General features: G+C 35.4%; 3 protein-coding genes across 3 annotated transcripts; 1 reads left to right on the top strand and 2 right to left on the bottom strand.

Moving 5' to 3' along the window:
• Positions 1–110: 110 nt before the first annotated feature.
• On the bottom strand, positions 111–12,964 carry zgc:85777 (uncharacterized protein LOC405871 homolog). The gene is made up of 9 exons (XM_052584787.1): positions 12,091–12,964; positions 9,058–9,178; positions 4,573–4,702; positions 3,249–3,355; positions 1,855–2,022; positions 1,590–1,763; positions 1,130–1,291; positions 715–865; positions 111–480 (listed from the first exon to the last, which is right to left on the bottom strand). The coding sequence occupies exons 1-9, from the start codon at positions 12,307–12,309 to the stop codon at positions 390–392; spliced, it is 1,323 nt and encodes a 440-aa protein (XP_052440747.1). The 5' UTR covers positions 12,310–12,964; the 3' UTR covers positions 111–389.
• A 146-nt stretch (positions 12,965–13,110) lies between these two features.
• LOC127979387 (guanine nucleotide-binding protein G(T) subunit gamma-T1-like) lies at positions 13,111–13,924 on the bottom strand. Its single transcript, XM_052584809.1, has 3 exons — positions 13,800–13,924; positions 13,606–13,704; positions 13,111–13,489 (listed from the first exon to the last, which is right to left on the bottom strand). Exons 2-3 carry the CDS (start codon positions 13,699–13,701, stop codon positions 13,364–13,366), a joined length of 222 nt encoding a protein of 73 aa, XP_052440769.1. The 5' UTR covers positions 13,702–13,704; positions 13,800–13,924; the 3' UTR covers positions 13,111–13,363.
• Positions 13,925–14,861: 937 nt separating this feature from the next.
• LOC127979379 (tissue factor pathway inhibitor 2) lies at positions 14,862–17,285 on the top strand. Its single transcript, XM_052584800.1, has 5 exons — positions 14,862–15,033; positions 15,170–15,340; positions 15,530–15,709; positions 16,211–16,391; positions 16,532–17,285. Exons 1-5 carry the CDS (start codon positions 14,958–14,960, stop codon positions 16,626–16,628), a joined length of 705 nt encoding a protein of 234 aa, XP_052440760.1. The 5' UTR covers positions 14,862–14,957; the 3' UTR covers positions 16,629–17,285.
• The last annotated feature ends 4,013 nt before the right edge of the window (positions 17,286–21,298 follow it).

The following is a 21,298-nucleotide window of genomic DNA, read 5'->3' as shown; positions in this document are numbered from 1 at the left end:
CCTTTTAGCAACTAATTTGTAAATAGATGTAATTTTTCTGAGAATTATTACAAATTTGAATCCTGTTTTCATATATCTAATTTATGCTTCTCAGGAATCGTACAACAAGCTACTGAAGAATTATGACATCTTTATTTTTTTTCATCCATAACAACAAACATTCATATGAAACTATAATCTAAATGTACATAAATTACATATAACTACATATAAAGTTCTTCATCAAGTAAAATACCTTTTTATTTTATTTTTCACTGCAAGGTACAACTCATCCATCTTAAGGTTGTTAATGGCTTTTATAATTGATATAACTGTATTTCATTTATATTAAGTGTCAGATTTTCCTTTTAAGGGCACTTTGTTTTCAAACTGAACTCATATTGGTGATGTCACTTCTTGGGAAGAGTGTCCATGTACTTGCATATGATTGACAGCATCACCTCGTCAGCTCCTGCACCAATGGACATTAACCTGGAGTCCCTGTTAAGAATAAAAAAAACAAAACAGATCAGATATATTTGTATCCAATATTTTACACTTATATAAATCACTTGGAAATTGGATTCACTGCATTCACACTTGACCTGGCTCTTAACGCTCATTCACATGAGTATACACATGCAATCGTACCCAGTTGCTTTTAAATATCACTAGATGTCACTGCAGCTATGAGAGCCCATGCATGTTCACCTCATTCAGATGAGCGAAACTGACCTGTAGAACCTGCTGACTAGGACGTCACTGGTGAAGCCCATGCCACCCCAGTACTGGAGGCAGCTGTCACCGAGCTCTCGGGCCAGTCGTCCTGCCTTCAGCTTGGCCATTGACGCCAGCTTTGTCACATCGTTTCCCTTAATGTACAAAGCTAATGAAAGTGCACAGAGGGAAAAAAACGAATTCAGAGGTATTCATTTTCAGGCATACACGCTGAGGTTCAGCTCCAATTTTTAATTTCACAACCTGAGGGAGGAAGAATGAAAATGGACTGATTGCAAGCCAGTGTTCACACCATTTCTTTCCATTATTAATTCGGAAATTGGTGGCCCCGTAGACCCAAACCCATGAAATTGCATATCTGCCTTGGCTTATAAAATCATTCTGGAATAATTGAGGAAACGGTTGGACTCACCTGTGGCGCGATGCAAAAGGGAGCGCAACAGCTCGATTTCTGTCTGCAGCTCAGCCAGCCTGAAGTGAACGACCTGGTGGTACAGAATGGGCTGATTGAAGACCTTCCTCTGTCTGGTGTAATTAATGGTCTCTTGGACAACTTTCTCCATGGTCGTCAGAACTTCAAAAACAAGGCAAAAGTTCAGATGTGTTTTTCAGCAAATTAGGTGATTGAGGAAATAGCTGGATTAAAGGAACGCGGAAATGTTTGCTGGTGATGTCAAAAGATCCTCCAGAACATGCCAGACCTTTTTCTTCCTTGATGTTTAAAGCGAAAACACAAGTTTGACTCACTGATAAACACAGTTGGGCTTGAGAGGATCTGACCTGGCTTGTAAACACACTGGCAGTACTGACATTAACACACTGACGTCGTGTTCGTGCGGTGGAACGTGTGGGAGTTGGAAAGCATAACTTACTATTGGCCACCCCCCAGAGTCGCTCCTCTTGGAATTGAAGCATCTGGTACGTGAAGCCCATTCCCTCCTGCCCTATGACATTTTTGCAGGGCACACGCACGTCATCGAAAAACACCTCTGCTGTATCCGATGACCACATGCCTATTTTGTCAATCTTACGTGCGATGTGAACGCCTGTGGATGTACGGTAAAACATTAGCATGTCTTCTTTGGCAGTAAAAATTCTCCTTTTCCAAAAGTTCTGTCCTTTTGCATTATGTCTTACCTGGCAGATTCATAGGTAAGCAGATTAGGGATTTGTTCTTGTGTGGAGGGCCATCGCTGGTGTTGGCCAGGAGGCACATCCAGTCTGCCTGAGTGCCATTAGTAGTCCACATCTTTCCTCCATTAATGACAAATTCATCTCCTTTGCGCACAGCTTTAGTCTTGATGCCTGAAGGAGATGGTATTTATTCCCAAATTACATTCATTAGATCAGTGGTTCTCAGCCAGGAGGCAGAGGAAATTATTTAGATGCATAGATTATTATTCATATAAATATTATTATTATTATAAATAACATTTTATCTAAATAAAATGCTAAAAACATACCCCCCCCCCAACAGTAAATATAGTTTTTATTAAAGAACTAGTTATTGAAACTTCCTGAAGTGTTATTTTATTTATATACTATTACAGTATTTTAATATTTTAAGTTAGTTTCTATTTTTATATTTTCAGTTTACATTAAAGGAAGTATTTTGTAAACTATTTTTTACTAAAATATCAAAATTTGAAACATCAGGTGACTCAGGTGAAGCAAAACTGCATAATGTTTTATCTTAAATTAAGTTTAGTTTTTCCCCCCACATAAATAAATTCATATACCTGACTATTTATGCTTAAATATGTTATTTTACTAATGATTATATACTATTATATTATTTGTTAGTATTTGAAATTAGCTTTTTTTTTTAAATATATATTTCAGTTTTTGTTTTAGGTTAAGTTGTATCATTTTCTTTATTCGTTTTTGTTTTGCTTTGTTATATTCATATAGCTATATATATCTATATATAGCTTTGATCTCTTTATTTAGTTTCAGAACTTTAACTTACTTAACTAATTTTGTTTCAATTACTGAAAATTATTTTTAATAGTTTCTGTTACACAGTTATAGAATCACAAAATGACTTGTGGTTAACTTTTACTATAGCAACTCTCACAGTTTCTGTTAATAAAAAAAAGTTGAAAACAACCAGCTTTGCCATAATTACAGCAGAAATATTAAAGGACATTGGGGGATTTTCTCTTGGACAAAAAAGGGCCCTCAAGCCAAAAAAGGTTGAGAATCGCTGCTTTAGATCATACTTGGTTTAAATATAAAATACAGTACTTTAAATCCTCCTCAAAACATCTCATTAATAATCTGTGACTTATACCAGCTTTACTTCAAATAAAAATTTTAATACATTTATGAAAAATGGATCTGCATCCCCTTGTGTGGTATTCCCATGTAGGCAAGTCTTTTAATCTCCCTGGCCTGAAATGCTTTGATATCTTCATTAATTTTAGATTTGCATCTGGTGTATATTTATATCTTGTTTAGAACACCCCCATGGTCATATAAAGAGAGCATGTCTTTCCTATTAGATACATTATCTCCAGCAAAATACTTACTTGCTACATCAGAGCCGGCCCCTGTTTCGCTCACCCCGAGGCAGACCACCATGTCACCCATTATAGTGGGCTGCAAGAACTCTCTCTTGAGCTCTGCAGAACCAAACCTACAACAGCACAGAGGTCACGGTCACATCCTCACAGTTATTTTTTGAGTTTTGTAGCAAAAGCTTGTGAGACAGCATGGGCTACAGAAGACACTAACATTTTACTAGCAGCAAATGCAATTTCAGAAACTGTTCCAAGGTTGCAGAATCACAAAGACTAATCAAAATCCCTGATTTTCTGAATCCAAATAGCCTAAAAGAATATGCACAGAAAAAAATGTGTGAGAACAGTGCACTAATTTCCCCTCATTGACAGCGTATAACCCGCTGCAGACTGAAAACAGGAAAAGGAACTCTCCTGACGACTACAGTATTTATTTATAATAAGTGATAGGTGATTTAATTTGTTTTAAGAGCTTATCAAAACATGGTGAAGAAATAACTCATTCTGAGTCTACCTGCATCATTCTACAACTAATAAAATAATTTTGTTAATCAGTTAGTTAGGCTTTTCCCTATTAAAAATAAATCAATAAAAACTGAAATTTGCAAGTAAATAAATAATATTACATTTAGTTTAAAAATAAGAGTATATATCTCATATATCTTAAATTAAGTTTCTTTTTCTTACCCTATTTTTCCCAAACCCAATTCATTTTTATTTAGCAGAAATATAATATATATAACTTCTCACAAATGGGTTGACTACTTTAAATCAAGTTATTTCTCAAGGAAATTCATTTTTTTTATTTTTTATTTTTTTTACTGGAAAACAAGTGAAAGTAATTTCAAAGTGAGAGATGAATATTGTGAGACAAAGGGCATTTAATGACAAGGCCAACTGATGAAGAAGCCAGTGAGACTGGTCAAAAAAGTTATAAGTAATAAGATACTACTTTTACATTTTCTGCTGTATAAATTATGAATAATGTGCTAATTTTCTTTATGTAAGGAAGGCCACAAGATACTGCACCCAACTTCACCTTTCTTTACAAACGTGACGAATGAACCAAAAGTAATTATCATGATTTTTTACCATCTCTTTTAATTATTATTTCAATGTATTGATATTTTCTTACCAACAACTAATCTTAAAGTGCAAAATACCATTTTTTATTAATACAGTAAAGCAATGTCCCTCACACGTGCAATGTGAAGAGCAATGTAGCACACATCTGGAAATTATGATGGAATAATGTCTAATGTTTCTGTTACTAATTTGAAAGAATAGTTAGCAGTTTACTTAATACTACTCAAAGGTTAAGCAGGAGAAATACCTCGCCAGTGCAGGTGTAGCCATGTCACTCTGCACGCCGATAGCCATGGGAATTCCTCCACAGTTGATGTTTCCCAGTTCTTCTGCAACAGCCACACTATAGCTAAAGTCCAACCCCAGACCTCCATACTCTAAACACAGTGAAGAAAGAGGTAAGTGAATGTCCAATGAGCAGATCACATGGATGCTTCATCTCTTCTTCTTTTTTTTTATGAGCATGTAATTATTTAGACAAAAACATGAACATTTTGATCACAAAGCAGGTGTAATTTAGATCATTTCCATCAGGCCTTCTGCATCATTAATCTGAACGTGCTTACTTCAGTACTGAAGACAAATATGGATCATGTACTGTAAGACTGGTCTACATATTTTTGCCATGCAGTAATCTAAAACTTAACATGCCCTTTTCACACCCCTGCATCCATTTAGTCTTCATTATAACATACTACAATGTCTTGCATTTTGACTAATAAAAGCATTACATTACACGATATTTTCCTTGTTATGCATTTATTCGTGTCATTTCAAGTTCCATTTAATTTCACTTTTTCCTTCAGGAAACAAATATCATGACATTACAGAAATTATTCTATTCTGTGTAAGCAATAAGGGCAACAATAATGCTAAAAAGCAAGCCCTTTAGTGACTGGTGAACTCACACGCACACTTCCCCCATGTCATAAGGTCCCACAATAGTTGTGGACAACGTTTGGTGTGGCAAAATAAGGAAAAGAGAAGCCAGAGAGCAGAGGAAACAGATACAGCTGCAAAGAAACAGCTGTATAGAGACGAACAATTTAGTATCCAAACAGACAATCTGAGATACATCTAAATTGAAGGTTTCTTTATCCTTACCACAAACTAACTTAATTAACCTTAAGGAGAACAACATTTGACTGGTATGTGAAACACTGTGAAAGATTTCCACATTACAATGCAAATATTGTGTAACAGTCTTATATGGGTTTTTTATAGTATGCAATACTAGGACACACAGTTGGAACAAAATGGAAAAAGGATGTTTAATGTTTAAGGATCTGTGCTTTACGAAGGACAGCTACTGGAAGGTGGTCAACATTTCCATTCGCTGTGTGCATGTAAACTTAAACGTTTTTTTGGTGGAGAGCGGTGGAGTAACCTTGCGCAGTACATTTAATCAACACACAGATGTGAAATGAGAGATATTTCAAAAGAAACGAGGCCATGTACACCCACATATTGTGGGAGTAAATGTCAAAAGACTGGTCAGTTCGGATAAGAATGGCGTCTTACCATCTTATCTGAGTTTGCCAGGGTTGGAAAAACAGAATCTGGATTTATGCCAGTTCTGTAAGATGGATCTCTTTGAGCCAGGTTTTGAAAGCAGCGATTTCACAAGTTAGAAGTTGTTATGGGAACTAGCAAAACTCTAAAACAAAGATTCAAAATACCTTCAATCACTGCAAACCAAGGATCCTTTAGCATTGTATCATTGAGGGTGATACAGATGATACAGTTGACATCCCCCTTTCAGAATCTGCAGAATGTTAATTATTTTACCAAAATAAGAGGAATCATACAAAATGCATGCTTTCGTTTATTTAGTACTGACCTGAATAAGATATTTCACATAAATTAAAAAGTTTACATATAGACCACAAGAGACATTAATAGTTACATTTATAAAATAACCCCATCTAAAAGTTTACATCACCTTGATTCTTACCTGACTTATTTTTTTCTTAGTTATAAAGTAGTTGTTCATTAGTCTTGCATAGCCAGACCTTCAGACTCTATGGCAGTTTTCATTGGCTAAGGCCCGCCCATGAGGCCGTTTGACCGACATGTCAAACAACCAATCACAGTTTGCATCGTTCACCGTCATGTTTTGGGGTGTGGAAATGTCGCCACAATAACAGACTGGCGAGTAAAACTCTTGGACATATTTTAAAGATTTTATGCCGCAAACTTAAAATATTTGACATACTTTTGAATATCTAGCGTTTAGATAAGCGCTCGTTGTCACCGTTGTAAACTCAACGGCTTTCTTCTATCATGAGGGGGCTTGGCGCCACAGCATTTTTGTTTCCAGGCAGAACGTTAAAGCACACGACACACACGTCTCCTGGAAATCCTGTATAATTCAACCAACCAACGATGATGACTTCGACACTCCTGAAGTATTTCCACTTTTGTCTACCATATGCATCAGATGTTTAGCCAACAGTACGTGGGCGTGATGTCTGAGGCTGAGAATAGCTGAGGCCTAAACAGTTAAACTGCCTGCTGATCTTCAGAAAAATCCTTCAGTTCCCACAAATTCTTTGATTTTCCAGCATTTTTGTGTATTTGAACCCATTCCAGCAGTATGATTTTGAGACCCATCTTTTCACACCGAATACAACTGAGGGACTCACATGCAACTATTACAGAAGGTTCAAACTCTCACTGTTGCTCCAAGAAGAAAAACCATGCATTAAGAGCAGAACAGATTTGGACATTTTTCTTATTTTGCCTAAATGTATATATATATATATATATATATTTTATTTATTTAGTACTAGTACTAGAAGCTATAGAAGATTCCCTGAAGACGAAATGAGTTAATTTTACCCTGATCTTCAAATTCAAAAAGTTTTCACCACTGAAAGGGGGATGTAAACTTCTGACCTCAACTGTATACAGATGACAAACAACTGACAATTAACAAATTAACAATAAAAAAAAAAAAAAAAAAAAAATCTGTCTTCCAAAATAAAATGGCCAAAAAAAAACAAAAAACACATTTCTGTAAACAAGAATAGTTTACATTTTGTTTTACGGTTTAAAATTGCTTATAATAATAGATATATTCAAAAAAGCAAGTTGCATTGTGACAACGTATCCCAAATAATACAACAACGAGCCCTGCTGCTAAGTAATGTGTGTTCATTGAACTATACTGTATACTTTAAGTATCCCATTACCATGGAAGTGTTCAATAACTTTTTTGTAGTCAAAATTTTTTAAATGAAAAATGCTTACATTCAACAAAAAATGGTGCTGGTTTCTATAAATGCAAAAATGTAAACTTTATAGTCACTCATGATGGTGGATTTAGAAATAAAAATAGCTAGAAAACTCCAAATCTTGAGAGTGAGTGCACAGACAAGAGATGAAAAATAGAGAGTCTACAGGAAATGCTCAGCTCTAGCCTACAGCAGTCAAGTCACAATTCACCTGAACAGATTTTACGTTATTGTTTAGAGACTTGCTGGTGTATCTGTGCTGCACATATCAAATGTGGTGAGGCAACGCTTCGAGTGCTAATCTTCTCTCTAAGAAGATGCTGTAAATCCAGCCTGCTAATGCAGAAGTGTCACAGTGTCAGCATTTCTTAATGCAAGTGCTGCTATCCTGACCCACAAATTTACGAAGCTCCTTCGCTCAGAGCCTCCATCCACCTAGCAATTATACTGCATGGTATTCTTAACATTAATTTACCATCTCATAAAAAATAAGACAAATTGTAACAAATTATGTGGATATAACCTGCATGCTATTTAGGAATGATTGTTTGCACAAGCGCTTACAATCCTAGATTGTTGGATTGTATATTTGTTGAGATCTTGATCACAAACACACCACAATAATATGTTGTACATTAATACAAATGCATAGAAAGGTGTTAAAAACAGGGGGGGGATACTTCTATTTGAATTTTACATTGCACTTGCGCAGGCACCAATTGTATTTCCTTTTGGTTGTTCTTTATTCTTCTCATGTATTGAGGTTTATAGCAATGCTCTGAACCGTATGGTAAAAAGTTGTGTACTGACATTTTGATATGTGTATGGCCTGAAATCTATTTTGTGTTACAAGGTGTTTTCCACTGTTCTTGTAATTGCTTCTTGGAGCCATGTTGTTATTTTGTCATGAATCCATCTGCACTCCCATAAAAGAATAATAATAAGACTCTTAAGGGCACCCTACAATCTTCCTTTTCTTTACTTTTCTGAAAAAAAGTTTCTTTGAACTGTGAGTCTGTCATTATTTGGAAAATCAAAATGTTCCAGTTTGTGCATTAAACGCATATTTTTCTGTGAAAGAGCAATATTTCTTACAAATGTATTTTTCAACCTGCTGCTTTCAACGGGTCACATCAATTTTTCCCTGATCTTGTGCAACAGAACAAAACAGACAAAGTTTGGTACGAAATGAAAACATACTTTAAGTTGCACAGAACGCTGCTGCTGAAATTGTGTTCTGGCATCAAAATCTGAACACGTGAACCCCCAAACTGGTTTTGTATCACCTATATATAACATTCTTTGGAAGGACTCAGTTTTAGGAAAGAGTGGTTGAAGATTTATGGTTATGGTTAAGGCTAAACTTTTGGTTTAACTCTAAATGGAAACTGGTTTGAAAAACTAAATTATGACTATTTTGTATATAGAAGTGTTCAAGAAGAATGGGTATTTTGTATGCTTGGTAAATCTGAAGTACAATCTGAACATTTACTTACCCACAGGTTTGTTGACTCCTAGAAATCCCGCATTACCCAGGATTTTGAAGATCTTATGAGCGGGAAATAGTCCTTCTTCCTCCCATTTATCGACATAAGGGTTGATCTCTTTATCAATGATCTGTAATGCATTCAAACATAGATCAGAATGCTTTATCTGAATACTGTAACCAAATCTAAAAATGTATAGATTTCAGGGAAGTTGGGCATTAACGCCTTGTTTGCTCTTAAGCGCTTATTCTATTGAAGCAAAATTTTGTGAGAAATTTCTTTACTGGAGGAAACATCTGCGAAGACACACACGACATAATCTAAAAACCATGCCAGAAACTAGGAAACAGTCTAAATGTTCACATGAATGATCCATCAAAAACTAAGGATTAATTCACTGGAGTCTGGAATTCCTATAATCAGCATTGAAATACAAAAGCTTTTCAAAGTAACTAGATATCAAAACACGGAGTTTATTATTTAATTTCTAACAGACATGTTGCCTAGCAATTAGCTCACAAAGAGTAATTACGATTTGAATCCGGTTCACATCATTTCATGGTCCAAACCCTTCTACTCATCACTTCCCACCCTAACAGCAACAAAAGGCCAAAAATAAAAATACACCTTTCAAGATATATATATATAGTGTAACAGCACTACAATAGGTTACTTCCTTGACAGCGGGACCAGACACTCAACTTCCTATTGAGTCACTTCAAGACGCCTTTCTGTTGTAATAACCATTGTGAAATATAGTAGGACTAAGTGTCTGCAGCAACATGGACATTTGAACCATACAAACACAGCCAAAAAATATATTCCTGACAGGCGAGTGACATTTACCAAAAGAAAGAAAAAAAAATTCCTAAGGTTGAGTATTTTGGGCTAAACTATTAAGTTGAAAACAGATGGAGTAGAAATCTCTAAAACAAATGCAATTAAAAGTCAGCCAACCTTAATACTCATTGTACTGTTTTAGTGTCTGATCACAAGAACACTATAATGTTGCATTGGGGTAGTCAAATGAAAGTAAGGCAATTCATTAGAATCTACTTAAACAAATGAAGCAAAAAAGGAATTGCATTCTTTTCCCAATAATGCATTATGTGAGCAACAAAAATAAGTTGATGAGCCAATAAGTTTAATTCAATTAAGGCCATACATTTTTCAGCTATGGAAATGTGTCCTCTTGAGCTTATATTTTCTGCTTGATATTTTTAATGGGTGCAAACGGAGTAAAAACCCTGTTTCAGTTTGAGCTGTGAAAGTTAGAAAAATAGAGGGATGAGCACCACATTTCCCCAAAAACATGCAGACGTGCTGCTTCACTGGCCAACATAAACGTCCTGACTCAAAAGCAGTATTCACAGGACAAATAGCGTTTCAAATCGAAAGGAAGCCGGGGTCAACAGCACGCTAACAAACTCTGCGTGAACTTTTTTTTTTTTCAGCAGAAAGAATTGGCGGGAAAAACTGGCAGAGAACATATAACGGAAGCAACATATTTTGTATAGGTTTACTTAGAACCCAGAAGACATGACTGGATAATACGGTAAGAAAGGAAGTGTGGTCCGCCCCTGTTCGAACCTTCAATTCAAGTTTATTTGTATAGCGCTTTTTAGTACAAGGTTCCTCACTTATTATAAAGTTTGGTAAACATTGCACAATTCTCTTGTCGGTTCGAGCAGAGAATTGTTTAGTTGAGTCCAGAACTCTGACGTATGGTTTTTCAACACTTTATACACCCAGAAGACCTGACCATTGAACTGAACTGAATAACAGCAGGTGATGTTTCCTGTAAGTGGTTACTCTACTTGTGCATAAAACATTTAGATGTTTTAAATCATACTCCCTTTCTTTCAATCTGAACATAACTGGCGTGACTTAAGCATTACATAAGATTAATATTGTGTGAAGAATTTCTTCTTGAGTCATGAGATGACCTTGTGTAAAAGTGCATTTTATTGTAAAATACTTTTAGCATGAGTAAAAACTGAAAAATAAAACCAAGTTTGTAGATATATTCCACTGTTAAATTTCACACCAGTCTTTCCTTTTATTTAGATGCATAATAACATCGCATGCTTCTAATTCAAGGACTTTTCTACCTTGTTTTCATCATGTCACTGTCTCTGGTGAGTTCTTTTAATAAACTCTGTCCCTGAGCTTCACTCTATGGCATTGTTTTCATTATCCATTGCTTTTTCTGTTTTCCACTTATATCCTTTCTCATACTAGTCTATTCCGACACACTTGAAGCCACTTGGAATCGGAGAAAGCAACTTCCTTCCCAAGTCCTGTAACCCTTCCTAGTCTACACAGTTGATATAAAGGTATAATTCTAATGACTTCCAATCATTTAAATCTTATTAATTCAAATACAATTCATGTTACCATTTATCACATGATACCTTAAAGAAGGTAATAAGGTTTAATGGAAAATACTTTTTTTCACCCTTTGGAGAAAAGCCTTGACCTTGCGAACTCAAAAAATTAGCTATAAATAAATAAAATGTGAGATTTAAAAAGAAAAAAAAGAAAAGAAAAAAAGAAATAGAAAGACCTGTAATAATCAATAGTAAAGTTTCTGGGGAAGATAAATATTTGTTTTCTAAAATTTTGGTGTGAAAAAACTTTTAGTATGGAGTTGACGGGCCATACTCAATTTGAGCGTCACGTGACAAGCTGAGCTTCCAGGAAGCATCAAAACAAATCGGTTAATCTTCACAATTCAACGTTTAATCGTGAAAATGTATCTTTATATCAGAAAATCCGTCATAAAATCGTTTAATTATGTCAGACACAGACAATAAAATCCCAAGCAATTCATTCAACCGACCAGTTGCAACTAACTTAGCAGTGGAAGCTACAGTAACGTTAAGTGACCTCTTACCTACATTTAGTTGCTGAAAAAGATCCGACCTGCACATTCGTTTGAGTGTAATAATCAGGTAGCAAGAAACTTAATCGACATTTATCTCTACAGAGAATTATACAATTGATTAAAGATACAATGCAGTAGCACGCGGCCATATCTACCTTTCTCAAAGATGCTTTTAATGCAAAATGTTCCTCTGTGTAGAGAACATGATCGATATTTTCGGTAGAAACGGATGCTTTCGAATTGGAGGACGCTTTTTCTGACAAGTGCCGTTTGTTGCAGACAACAGTTGTCTTAAGTAAACTGCGATTCAAAGCCAAATTAAATCTCAAGACGCGCAGTGCCATTCTGAAAAGTGTTGATCTGCGCATGCGCATTAGACGACTCACGTAGAACTCGAATGTAGGCTACAGTTCGTATGTACAAACGCCTGTTACAATGTACCATGATCAGATAACGGTAGTTAACATAGGGCGAATTCGGGTAATCTGGGACATTTTATTCATTTATTTATTTTTATTTTTTGCAATTTTGACTTCAGCGATTTATTTGGATATCTATCTAACACATTAGATCAATACATTAGAATTTTCTGAAAGACAACGGCTATTTGCACTGTGTAAAGAGTGATAGAGGCTAAGCGCAAATAGCGATGGATGCTGTTTACACTGTTAAAATATTAAGATTTTCTGCTATTTATACTAGGCTACTTATTGCAAATAGTGGCAATCATCTGATCCTCAGTATTGTAATACATAATAAAACAGAAGCCTATGCAATAACTTATTGACTGTACATTTTAATTTGAATTCAGATCATTTAATAGATGCAACCTTATTGTAAAAAAAGCCCTGCCAACACATACCCTAACCCTAGCTGATACTTTATTTTAAACTTTTTGATTATTTCCTTCATTCTTATTAAACATAAATGCTTTTCTGATGTGATTTGAAATGGACAAAAATGGTGACAAAAATTTCACTCAGAAACTTTAGTGGCCCTTTGCCGAGTGATGTGATTTTACTGAATAGCTGAAATATTCCACCGATTAAGCCTTGATTTATCATGTGAATTACAAGCTCGAACATTTCATTTTCTCCCTGTTTTATCACACATATGTTACCCTTTGGCTGGCAGCCCACACAATAAATACATGTATTAGTCCATCAAGTCTCTGGTGATCAGTGCACAGTGGTAGTCTGATTTATTACAGCTCTTCAAAGAGGAATATACAACATATGAAGGTCCAGATCCTGTGGACTCATTTACAAGGGAGAAAAAGCCATTTAGAGTTAATTGAAAATCTATCCATATTTGTGATTGTCCTTTTTCAGGTAGCAGAGTGATTCCAGCTATTATTAAATGTTAGCAGGTGTCCATGGGCAGCAATGAAAAACTAAACTGCAAGAGTTGGGGGTTTCTCTGTCCACATTAGCAAATGACACAGCCACCTTTCTCCTTGAATGGGTTCTTCTCCTCTGGAATGCCTTTGACCAAAGGATCCTCATCTGCTCCGCTCTGAATGTACTCTGAAATCTCTTCACAGCATTTGGACACCTGATGGAAAAAGTAATTAAGGTGACAACCAAACAAAAATGAGCATACCAGCAATGCCTATCCAACTTTGATGTCCATTTTGTGTAATCTGGTCATGAGTAGATACCAACGCTTACCTTCGCCCTTTCAAGCTTCACCTCAGTTTTGAGCTGGGTTACTTCCATTTTAGCCTTATCCAGATCGGTCAGTTCTTCTACATTTATGACCGGCATTGTCTGGGAAATCAAATCAAACGATCACATTACATTTGGTAGGGTATTTGTGTTTGAGATATTTAATTATACAATATACTGCTGATGACCAGACTTACTGCCGCTTACGATGAGGTCTCCTCCACCTGTGAAAATAGACAGAGATTCTGTACCTCTCTCTCAATCCGGTTTATAAAGTAATCTGTATAAACATTGTAATCTCTTAATCTAATTTAAACAAGCACTCTTATTTTATCTTTCCATAGCCTTCTCCAAATTTCTGGTCAGCTGTTCTTGCGAACAACCACACGTTCAACAAAGTCAATACATATTAACATAAACAATAAAATAGATCCCAAATATAATGAAACTGATTCAGGTTTTCTCGTAATGACCCTTGGATTTTAATATAGGTCAAGGGGACAAAGAAAGCATTACAGGCTGTTGGGATGGGCATGCTAATCCATATTTACCCCTGACCTGACACATTACATTATCATCCAAGATATGACATATGTTTTCTCTCAAAGAACTGTTTCCATAGGTGGTCAAACACAATTACGTAATTATTTCATTGTACCATTATATCAGAGCAAAACTACTACAACTACTCTAATTATCTTAATAAAATAATACATGTACATGTAATGTATGTATATGTGTGTGTGTGTGTGTGCGTATAACAATGTTACTTCACTAAAAACATAGTATAGGATAATAAATATACATTTCTAAACAATTTTCACTTCGAAATGTGCAGTTAGTTTCAAAAATTATTATAAAGAAAGGCAAGAAACACATTAAACTAACGTACAATTTGGATGTAGTATTTCTAAGTCGTAGTATTGTGGCTAGTCGTAGTTTTATAAAGTACAACATAAAAAGTACTCCAATAACCCTTCTTTGACAAATATTTTTTTTACAGTGCATTTTTATTAGTAGTTATAGCTATATTTAGGCTATATATAATATTATATACTATTTGTAGTAATAATAAGTTTAGTTTTTATATAATTTTAAGATCATGAAATATGAAGTAATTTTTTTTCTGCTTTGGTATTAGAGAAAATCGCTGTAGTAGTAGCTACTAGCTAGGCTACTGCGTGGAATTGTAATTTAAATATAGCCCGCCCTACCAATTCCAACCCCTTAAAAATTTCCACCCCATTTATAAGCCAACGATTGTGAGAAGTCAAGTTAGTAACTTATCAGGCGAGTAACTTAACAGTTTGTACCATATCAGACCACTACGAGCCTTAAGTATAAGCTCTATTACAATGTCATGTGATTTGTTTGGAGGTCTTTTTCTTATTGTTGCTGTCGTGCAAAGCGCCGTCGGACTACAACCAAAAGGTAAATAAACCATTTGACTCTTTTAATGGCTAATTCAAAAGTTGTATTAAAATGGACGTAACAGATGCGTTGTTTAGTTGAATCCTGACAAACCGGACAGCTGCACTTGAACTATAAACATATTTATTCCCCACAGAAGTTTGTCTGTTACAAGTTGAAGAAGGAACGTGCAATGACGACATCCAGCGTTATTACTACAATACAATCACTCAACAGTGTGAAGAATTCAGCTATAGCGGTTGTGAGGGAAACGCAAACAACTTCAAGTCCTTTTTGGAATGTCAGAAAACATGCTTCAGGATTCCAAGTACGTTTATTTAAACTTACAATCTGAATACACGCATAAGCTATGTAAACAATACACATAGCATCTTAAATCGACTTTTTATGAGGGCTGTTATGGTTAAAAAAATGTTAAAATCTTCACTCTTTTACTGCCATAGTAATTTTTTCAAATGATGTGAAATGCTCACAAGTATTCTTCTGCACACAACAGAAATCCCCCAGATCTGTCGTTTTCAAAAGAAAGAGGGGCCCTGTCGGGGCCTCTTCAAGCGTTATTTCTTCAATATGACCTCCATGCAGTGTGAACCCTTCACTTATGGTGGTTGCCAAGGGAATGAAAACCAATTTCAAAACCTTCAGGAATGTATTGAATATTGCAGACCTTCTAAAAGTAAGTTCCTATTGAGACACTCTAGCATTTCTAACAAATCTAACATCTAGGCTTTTGCATTCTATGCCTTGAATCAAATATTTAAAATGCAAATAAAGATACACACACGTATTTAAAGACAAGATGGTTGGAAAGTGTGTTTGTCATCTTAAGAAAAAAAGTCAAGAATGAAGTTTTAAATCTTCATAATCATTTGGTGAGGACATGTCAACAGCATTAATAAAACGGACGAGCGGAACATAGAAGAGAACATTAAGGGACCTGTGTACTTGTTGCGACCCTAATCGTCTCCATTGGAACACATTAAGATGTTTTTATTCTCATCTTTTCAAATTATCAGCACAACAGGCTTGTTTAATGGCCATCTTGTCTAAATGGTTTCCAGTCTCTCGCCTTGCTCAGTTAATGGACCTTGGCTTCACCTAGAACATCTCTGAAGTCCCTATAAAATGCAAAGATCAGAAGTTTATGTTTTTGTGGTCTTTTATTTTTATTTTTCAGCAATCCCTGTGATTTGCAATGATATTTTGGACAAAGGAAAGTGCTTAGCTTCCATCCCAAGATATTACTACAACTCTGCTACAAAGACATGCGAGGAGTTCATATACACGGGATGCGGAGGAAGCAACAATAACTTCATCTCTAAACAAAGCTGTATGGATGTTTGTGCTAAAAATGGTAGGTGTGATCACCTTGGGTTCATCTGTAATATGAGACTTTATCAAGTCATTATCAAGACAATAGAACAGCTTTATTTTGAATGTTATTATTATTTAGATTTATTTTCAATGTCTAACAGTGTGTTTTGTTGCTCTCAGGTAGCAAACGTTGGAGTCCTAATAAAAAGTCTGTAAGAGTTTCCAAACAATACCTAAAACGAGTAAAGTCCCAGCCACCAAAGGAGAAGTCGGCCAAATAATGGTTTATGAAGTCATTGGCTCTGTATTACTGACAAACACCTTTGCACTGATTTTACAGTATTGGGATTAAAGGCAGCAGTTCATACACGTCTCACTCCGTGTATATATGACATTGATTGTTTTTTAAAAGACCTTTTTTATAAAAGTTTGTTTTATATTTTCATGTATTCTTATGTTAGACTTTTTTTTACTACATTTAATTATTTGTATTATTAAATACATTATTTTATAAAATATTAACACTGTTTAAGTGATAAAGCGATTAACGTTTAATTGACAGTATTTAACAAAATTACTTCTGTAGTCTTTGTTTATACCCAGTATATTTAATTGAATGTTGTTTTGTCATGTCAAGATCATGTTTAATTCAGACTGATGGCAGATTTCATCTCAAGTCTAGCATATGACAGTGATTTAAAAAACCTAGTGACACTTAAGCTAAGAAACACTAGAACGTCATGATCTGCTGAGTCAAAAATAGCAGGTTACAAAATTATTAACCATTAAAGTGAGAAATGACATTTATTCAACCTTTTTATTTGTAATGTTTTATTTTATATCAATGTATATAATATAAAATATATTGTCTCATGCCTTGGATGGCACTCGATATCAAAACCTGAAAAAATAAATAAATAAACACTGAATACAAGCATTATGAGTCTTTCATCTGCAACATTATTTCTCTAATCAGTTTATTTCATGTTGTTGTTGTTTTTTATCTGTCATATAAAAAATGTTCCCAAACATATCACCCATACATTCTCATTTCCAAAATGCAGTACGATCACGTTATTGTTGTGAAACTATAGCGTTTGCGAAAAAAGCTAAGCAATATATTGTCCCATATAATTTGTTGTTAATCATAACTTTGTGAACATTTATTTGGAAGTCTATATTTAGCATTCCTAGTGTATTTAATCAATCAAGTAACTAACTTGTTTGGCCAGATAGATAAAGATAGTCTAGACATAAAGTGGCCTGAGGCATCTGTCACAGACAAAAACTAAATTCCATGTCAAGATCAATAAAGCAAAGCTGAAGTTCTTATTACCAATTTGGCATTTTAATAGTCCACAAACTAGCATCAGTCCCATGCTGTAAACCAGTCAATCCCTTTAGATTAAGGTTGACTAAAACAACCACAAGATGGAGTAATTTATTCATGCAGTATAATGATCTGTCATATCTCACCAAGAAGTTCCTTTATTGTGACACTTTATACAACAAGACCATTAATGCAAGTTTTTAAAGATACACTGATTACTTAAAAAAATAAAATGCATTTCTGCAGCTCAGTATTTTCCTTTGGCATGTCAAGGGTGGGGTGTCATTTTTCTTGCCATTGCATTTGAGACTTAGGTCTCTGCAGAGCAAAAGTGGGCTTTATCACCATGTGGATGTTTTGAAACTGCTGGGTGTTTCTAAATGCAATCTAAATGATCCACTTTACCCAACCCCACCCCTAAACCTAACGTCACTATGACGTCAACCAATCAGGTATCGTGTAAAAACACTGATCTGGTATCTCCCATTACTTTCCAGCAGAGAACTATACTTGTTGCATTTTAGAAAATGTTGTTTTGCCCGCCCTGAATAAGACATGGATTTATACAGTATTAAGGGGAAAATCATGGAAATATCTAACTTATGGTGTTAAGACTCAGTGTGCAACATCCTCCCCTTACGTTAAATACCTTATCAGGAGAAACTTCCTGTGATAATTGGACTATGTTATGTTTGCAATACATTCTGATAAGCTGCAGCATTTCCTCCAATAACATTTTTTTTCAGAAATACAGACCCTCTTTTAGCCTCACACTGAATTCATGTCAGTTATGTAGGGAGTTAGATTGCAATCATACTGTACGTCTTTCGCAGAGTCTGCATGTCCCGTGCTGAAGGCTGCTAAGGTTAATAGTTTTATACTAAAAAGAGATTAGTTGGCTCTCGGCAGGTTTAGCCGGTTGCACAGCAGCACAACTGAATTTCCAGCTTAATAAAGACTTATTTTATGTAGGATTGCTAAGAAGCAGCAGGATACTCCCGTGAAATAAATGATTAGTAAATCAGCAAAGGTGTGCTTATCGCAAGTCTGGAACTCTCATTTCTCTGCAATGACATTTACATTGAAAGTGACAGTTTTTCGCAGAGACGGCAAAACCAAATAAGACATGTTTAATAATGCAGAACACCTCGTGAGTTTCTGGTTTGTTGAAATTTCCATTTTTCTTTAGACGAGGCCCAAAAATATATTTTGGTGAGCCACCATCTCATGCATCATCATTACGTTTTTGTCCAAGTACACTATAAAAAAGATAAAAAATATATAACTGGTGTAGGATTTACTAAATACTCAGAAATAGCTGATCAAATAATTATGACACAGCAGATAACACATGGAATTAAGGAAAAACATTAAAAGTAGAAAGACTAAAATAGTATTTTCTTGTGAAATGTACTCCAATACTCTGTTATTTTCAATTATATATACAGTACAGACCAAAAGTTTGGACACACCTTCTCATTCAAAGAGTTTTCTTTATTTTCATGACTATGAAAATTGTAGAGTCACACTGAAGGCATCAAGGGCTATTTGACCAAGAAGGAGAGTGATGGAGTGCTGCGCCAGATGACCTGGCCTCCACAGTCACCAGACCTGAACCCAATCCAGATGGTTTAGGGGTGAGCTGGACCGCAGACAGAAGGCAAAAGGGCCAACAAGTGCTAAGCATCTCTCGGGGAACTCCTTCAAGACTGTTGGAAGACCATTTCAGGCGACTACCTCTTGAAGCTCATCAAGAGAATGCCAAGAGTGTGCAAAGCAGTAATCAGAGCAAAAGGTGGCTACTTTGAAGAACCTAGAACATGTCATATTTTCAGTTGTTTCACACTTTTTTGTTATGTATATAATTCCATATATAATTCCACATGTGTTAATTCATAGTTTTGATGCCTTCAGTGTGACTCTACAATTTTCATAGCCATGAAAATAAAGAAAACTCTTTGAATGAGAAGGTGCGTCCAAACTTTTGGTCTGTACTGTATATAAATATAATATATTCAATATTTAAATGAAAGAATCTTAAGAAATTAAAAGGATTCTTCTATTTATACTATAATTTTCTTTTTTAAATATTATTATTTATTTATTTATAATTTTTTACACATCAAAAAAATCACAGATTTTCAATGTACAGATAGGGAAAAGGCCCTGAAGTACATCACCTTTACTTGACACCACTGGTAATAACATAAAAAATAATGACTTTCTTTTTATCTATAATTTCCCACATGCCGAGCAGTTTATGGATTGAAAAGAAATAACTTTGGGGTTGTTAGGGCTCTTCTAATAGAACATGGCCTGGATCTCATTTGCTCAGTGCCTTGGGGAGTGAAGGTGGCATTGTGACAAATTGCAACGTACATGCCAAGTTTGCCTGAGCGTGCATTAAGACGTGATGATGAGCAATCGGCCTAATTGTCACAAATGGTTTGTTATGGAGACTACACTCCAATTTCTCATTTTTAGGGCTCCACAAAGGAATGATATCATGGGTGGAGCGTGTTACAACAGATCCAAATGCATTAGAATCAGATGAAATAATAGACATCAACAATTGCTACATTATCTGTCTCTGAGAGGTCCATAACATGCTGCAGTGTTTTGGAATATGCTGCCACTTCAGTCATATGTCTCTTCAGGTCACTGTGAGTTTGTGCTGCAGAGATACACTCAATCCTAATGGAATTATCATTGCTCAGAGGAGACTGTAGTCGCTTATGAAAAAGGTATGATGTGACCTCATGACGCTGGCCTGCTTTCGTCCTCCTGTGAGAGGGATGCATGGCCCTCACAGTTCCTCTGCTTTTTCTTTCAGGCATGAGCAGGCTGGTGTTCTGCTCTGATAGCTGCTGGAGGGAAAATAAGAACGCCTTGTCTTTTTGTTTCCTGCTGAGTTTAACCTTAAACTGAGGTCAGACTGTACTTTGAGAAGCATCTCTTCTGAATGCGAACGAATAAAGAGGATAACAATATATAATGAGGGAAATTATTGTTATGATTAAAAAACAGCAAACTGGGCATTAGATTGGATAAACAAAAATTATAACATTGCTTGAAAAGGAATATTAAAGGAAGAAGGTGAAAGCCATTTTGTGTTCAAAGAAGAAATGGAGATAATTCCAAATGGGGATTTGTACACGTCTCTCAGACACAAGACCATTTAATCTCATGCTTCTGAATAGGGCACGTTTAGTCCTTCTGAGCCATAGAGATATCATCCTTTGAAAGTTTTAATGTGTCATAAATATGCTGCTTCATGCTTATCAAATCTTTTCCTGTCTGCGTGAGAATGTATGCACAGAAGCACAGATGGGTGAGGAGGTGGATCAGAAGGAGAGAGAGTGTTTGGTTCATGGAAGAGTCATGGTGTCACATTGTTTTAGCAATATGAAAAAGAGCCCTGCTTTGAAGACCGCCCAGCACAAGACAAATGGTGTTTATATTAAACCACAATATGCAGTTTAACTAAATCTGAGTAAACACTAAAATTTGTAAAAACATTTTCATTTATAAATGAATAAAAAAAAAGTCACTAAATATTAACGCAATGTTAGTGGGTTAAAGGGATGTCAGTCAGCTTTGATTATGGTGTTGTGGACATCA

Source organism: Carassius gibelio, chromosome B19 (assembly GCF_023724105.1).
Source record: "Carassius gibelio isolate Cgi1373 ecotype wild population from Czech Republic chromosome B19, carGib1.2-hapl.c, whole genome shotgun sequence".
Lineage (NCBI taxonomy): Eukaryota > Metazoa > Chordata > Actinopteri > Cypriniformes > Cyprinidae > Carassius > Carassius gibelio.
The sequence above is the reverse complement of the archived record's forward strand: the minus strand, read 5'-3'. Positions and strand labels throughout refer to the sequence as shown.

What these genes read in the sequence shown, in the direction of transcription:
- LOC127979379 (XM_052584800.1), top strand. Translation starts at nt 14,958, where the DNA reads ATGTCATGTGATTTGTTTGGAGGTCTTTTTCTTATTGTTGCTGTCGTG. An exon ending in AACATGCTTCAGGATTCCAA is followed by an intron (nt 15,341 to 15,529) that starts GTACGTTTATTT and finishes TGCACACAACAG; the next exon opens with AAATCCCCCAGATCTGTCGT. An exon ending in GTTTGTGCTAAAAATGGTAG is followed by an intron (nt 16,392 to 16,531) that starts GTGTGATCACCT and finishes GCTCTCAGGTAG; the next exon opens with CAAACGTTGGAGTCCTAATA.
- zgc:85777 (XM_052584787.1), bottom strand. Translation starts at nt 12,309, where the DNA reads ATGCGCATGCGCAGATCAACACTTTTCAGAATGGCACTGCGCGTCTTG. An exon ending in CTTACCTATGAATCTGCCAG is followed by an intron (nt 1,764 to 1,854) that starts GTAAGACATAAT and finishes GTACATCCACAG; the next exon opens with GCGTTCACATCGCACGTAAG. An exon ending in CCTTTTGCATCGCGCCACAG is followed by an intron (nt 866 to 1,129) that starts GTGAGTCCAACC and finishes CACTTTCATTAG; the next exon opens with CTTTGTACATTAAGGGAAAC.
- LOC127979387 (XM_052584809.1), bottom strand. Translation starts at nt 13,701, where the DNA reads ATGCCGGTCATAAATGTAGAAGAACTGACCGATCTGGATAAGGCTAAA. An exon ending in TGAAGCTTGAAAGGGCGAAG is followed by an intron (nt 13,490 to 13,605) that starts GTAAGCGTTGGT and finishes TTTTTCCATCAG; the next exon opens with GTGTCCAAATGCTGTGAAGA.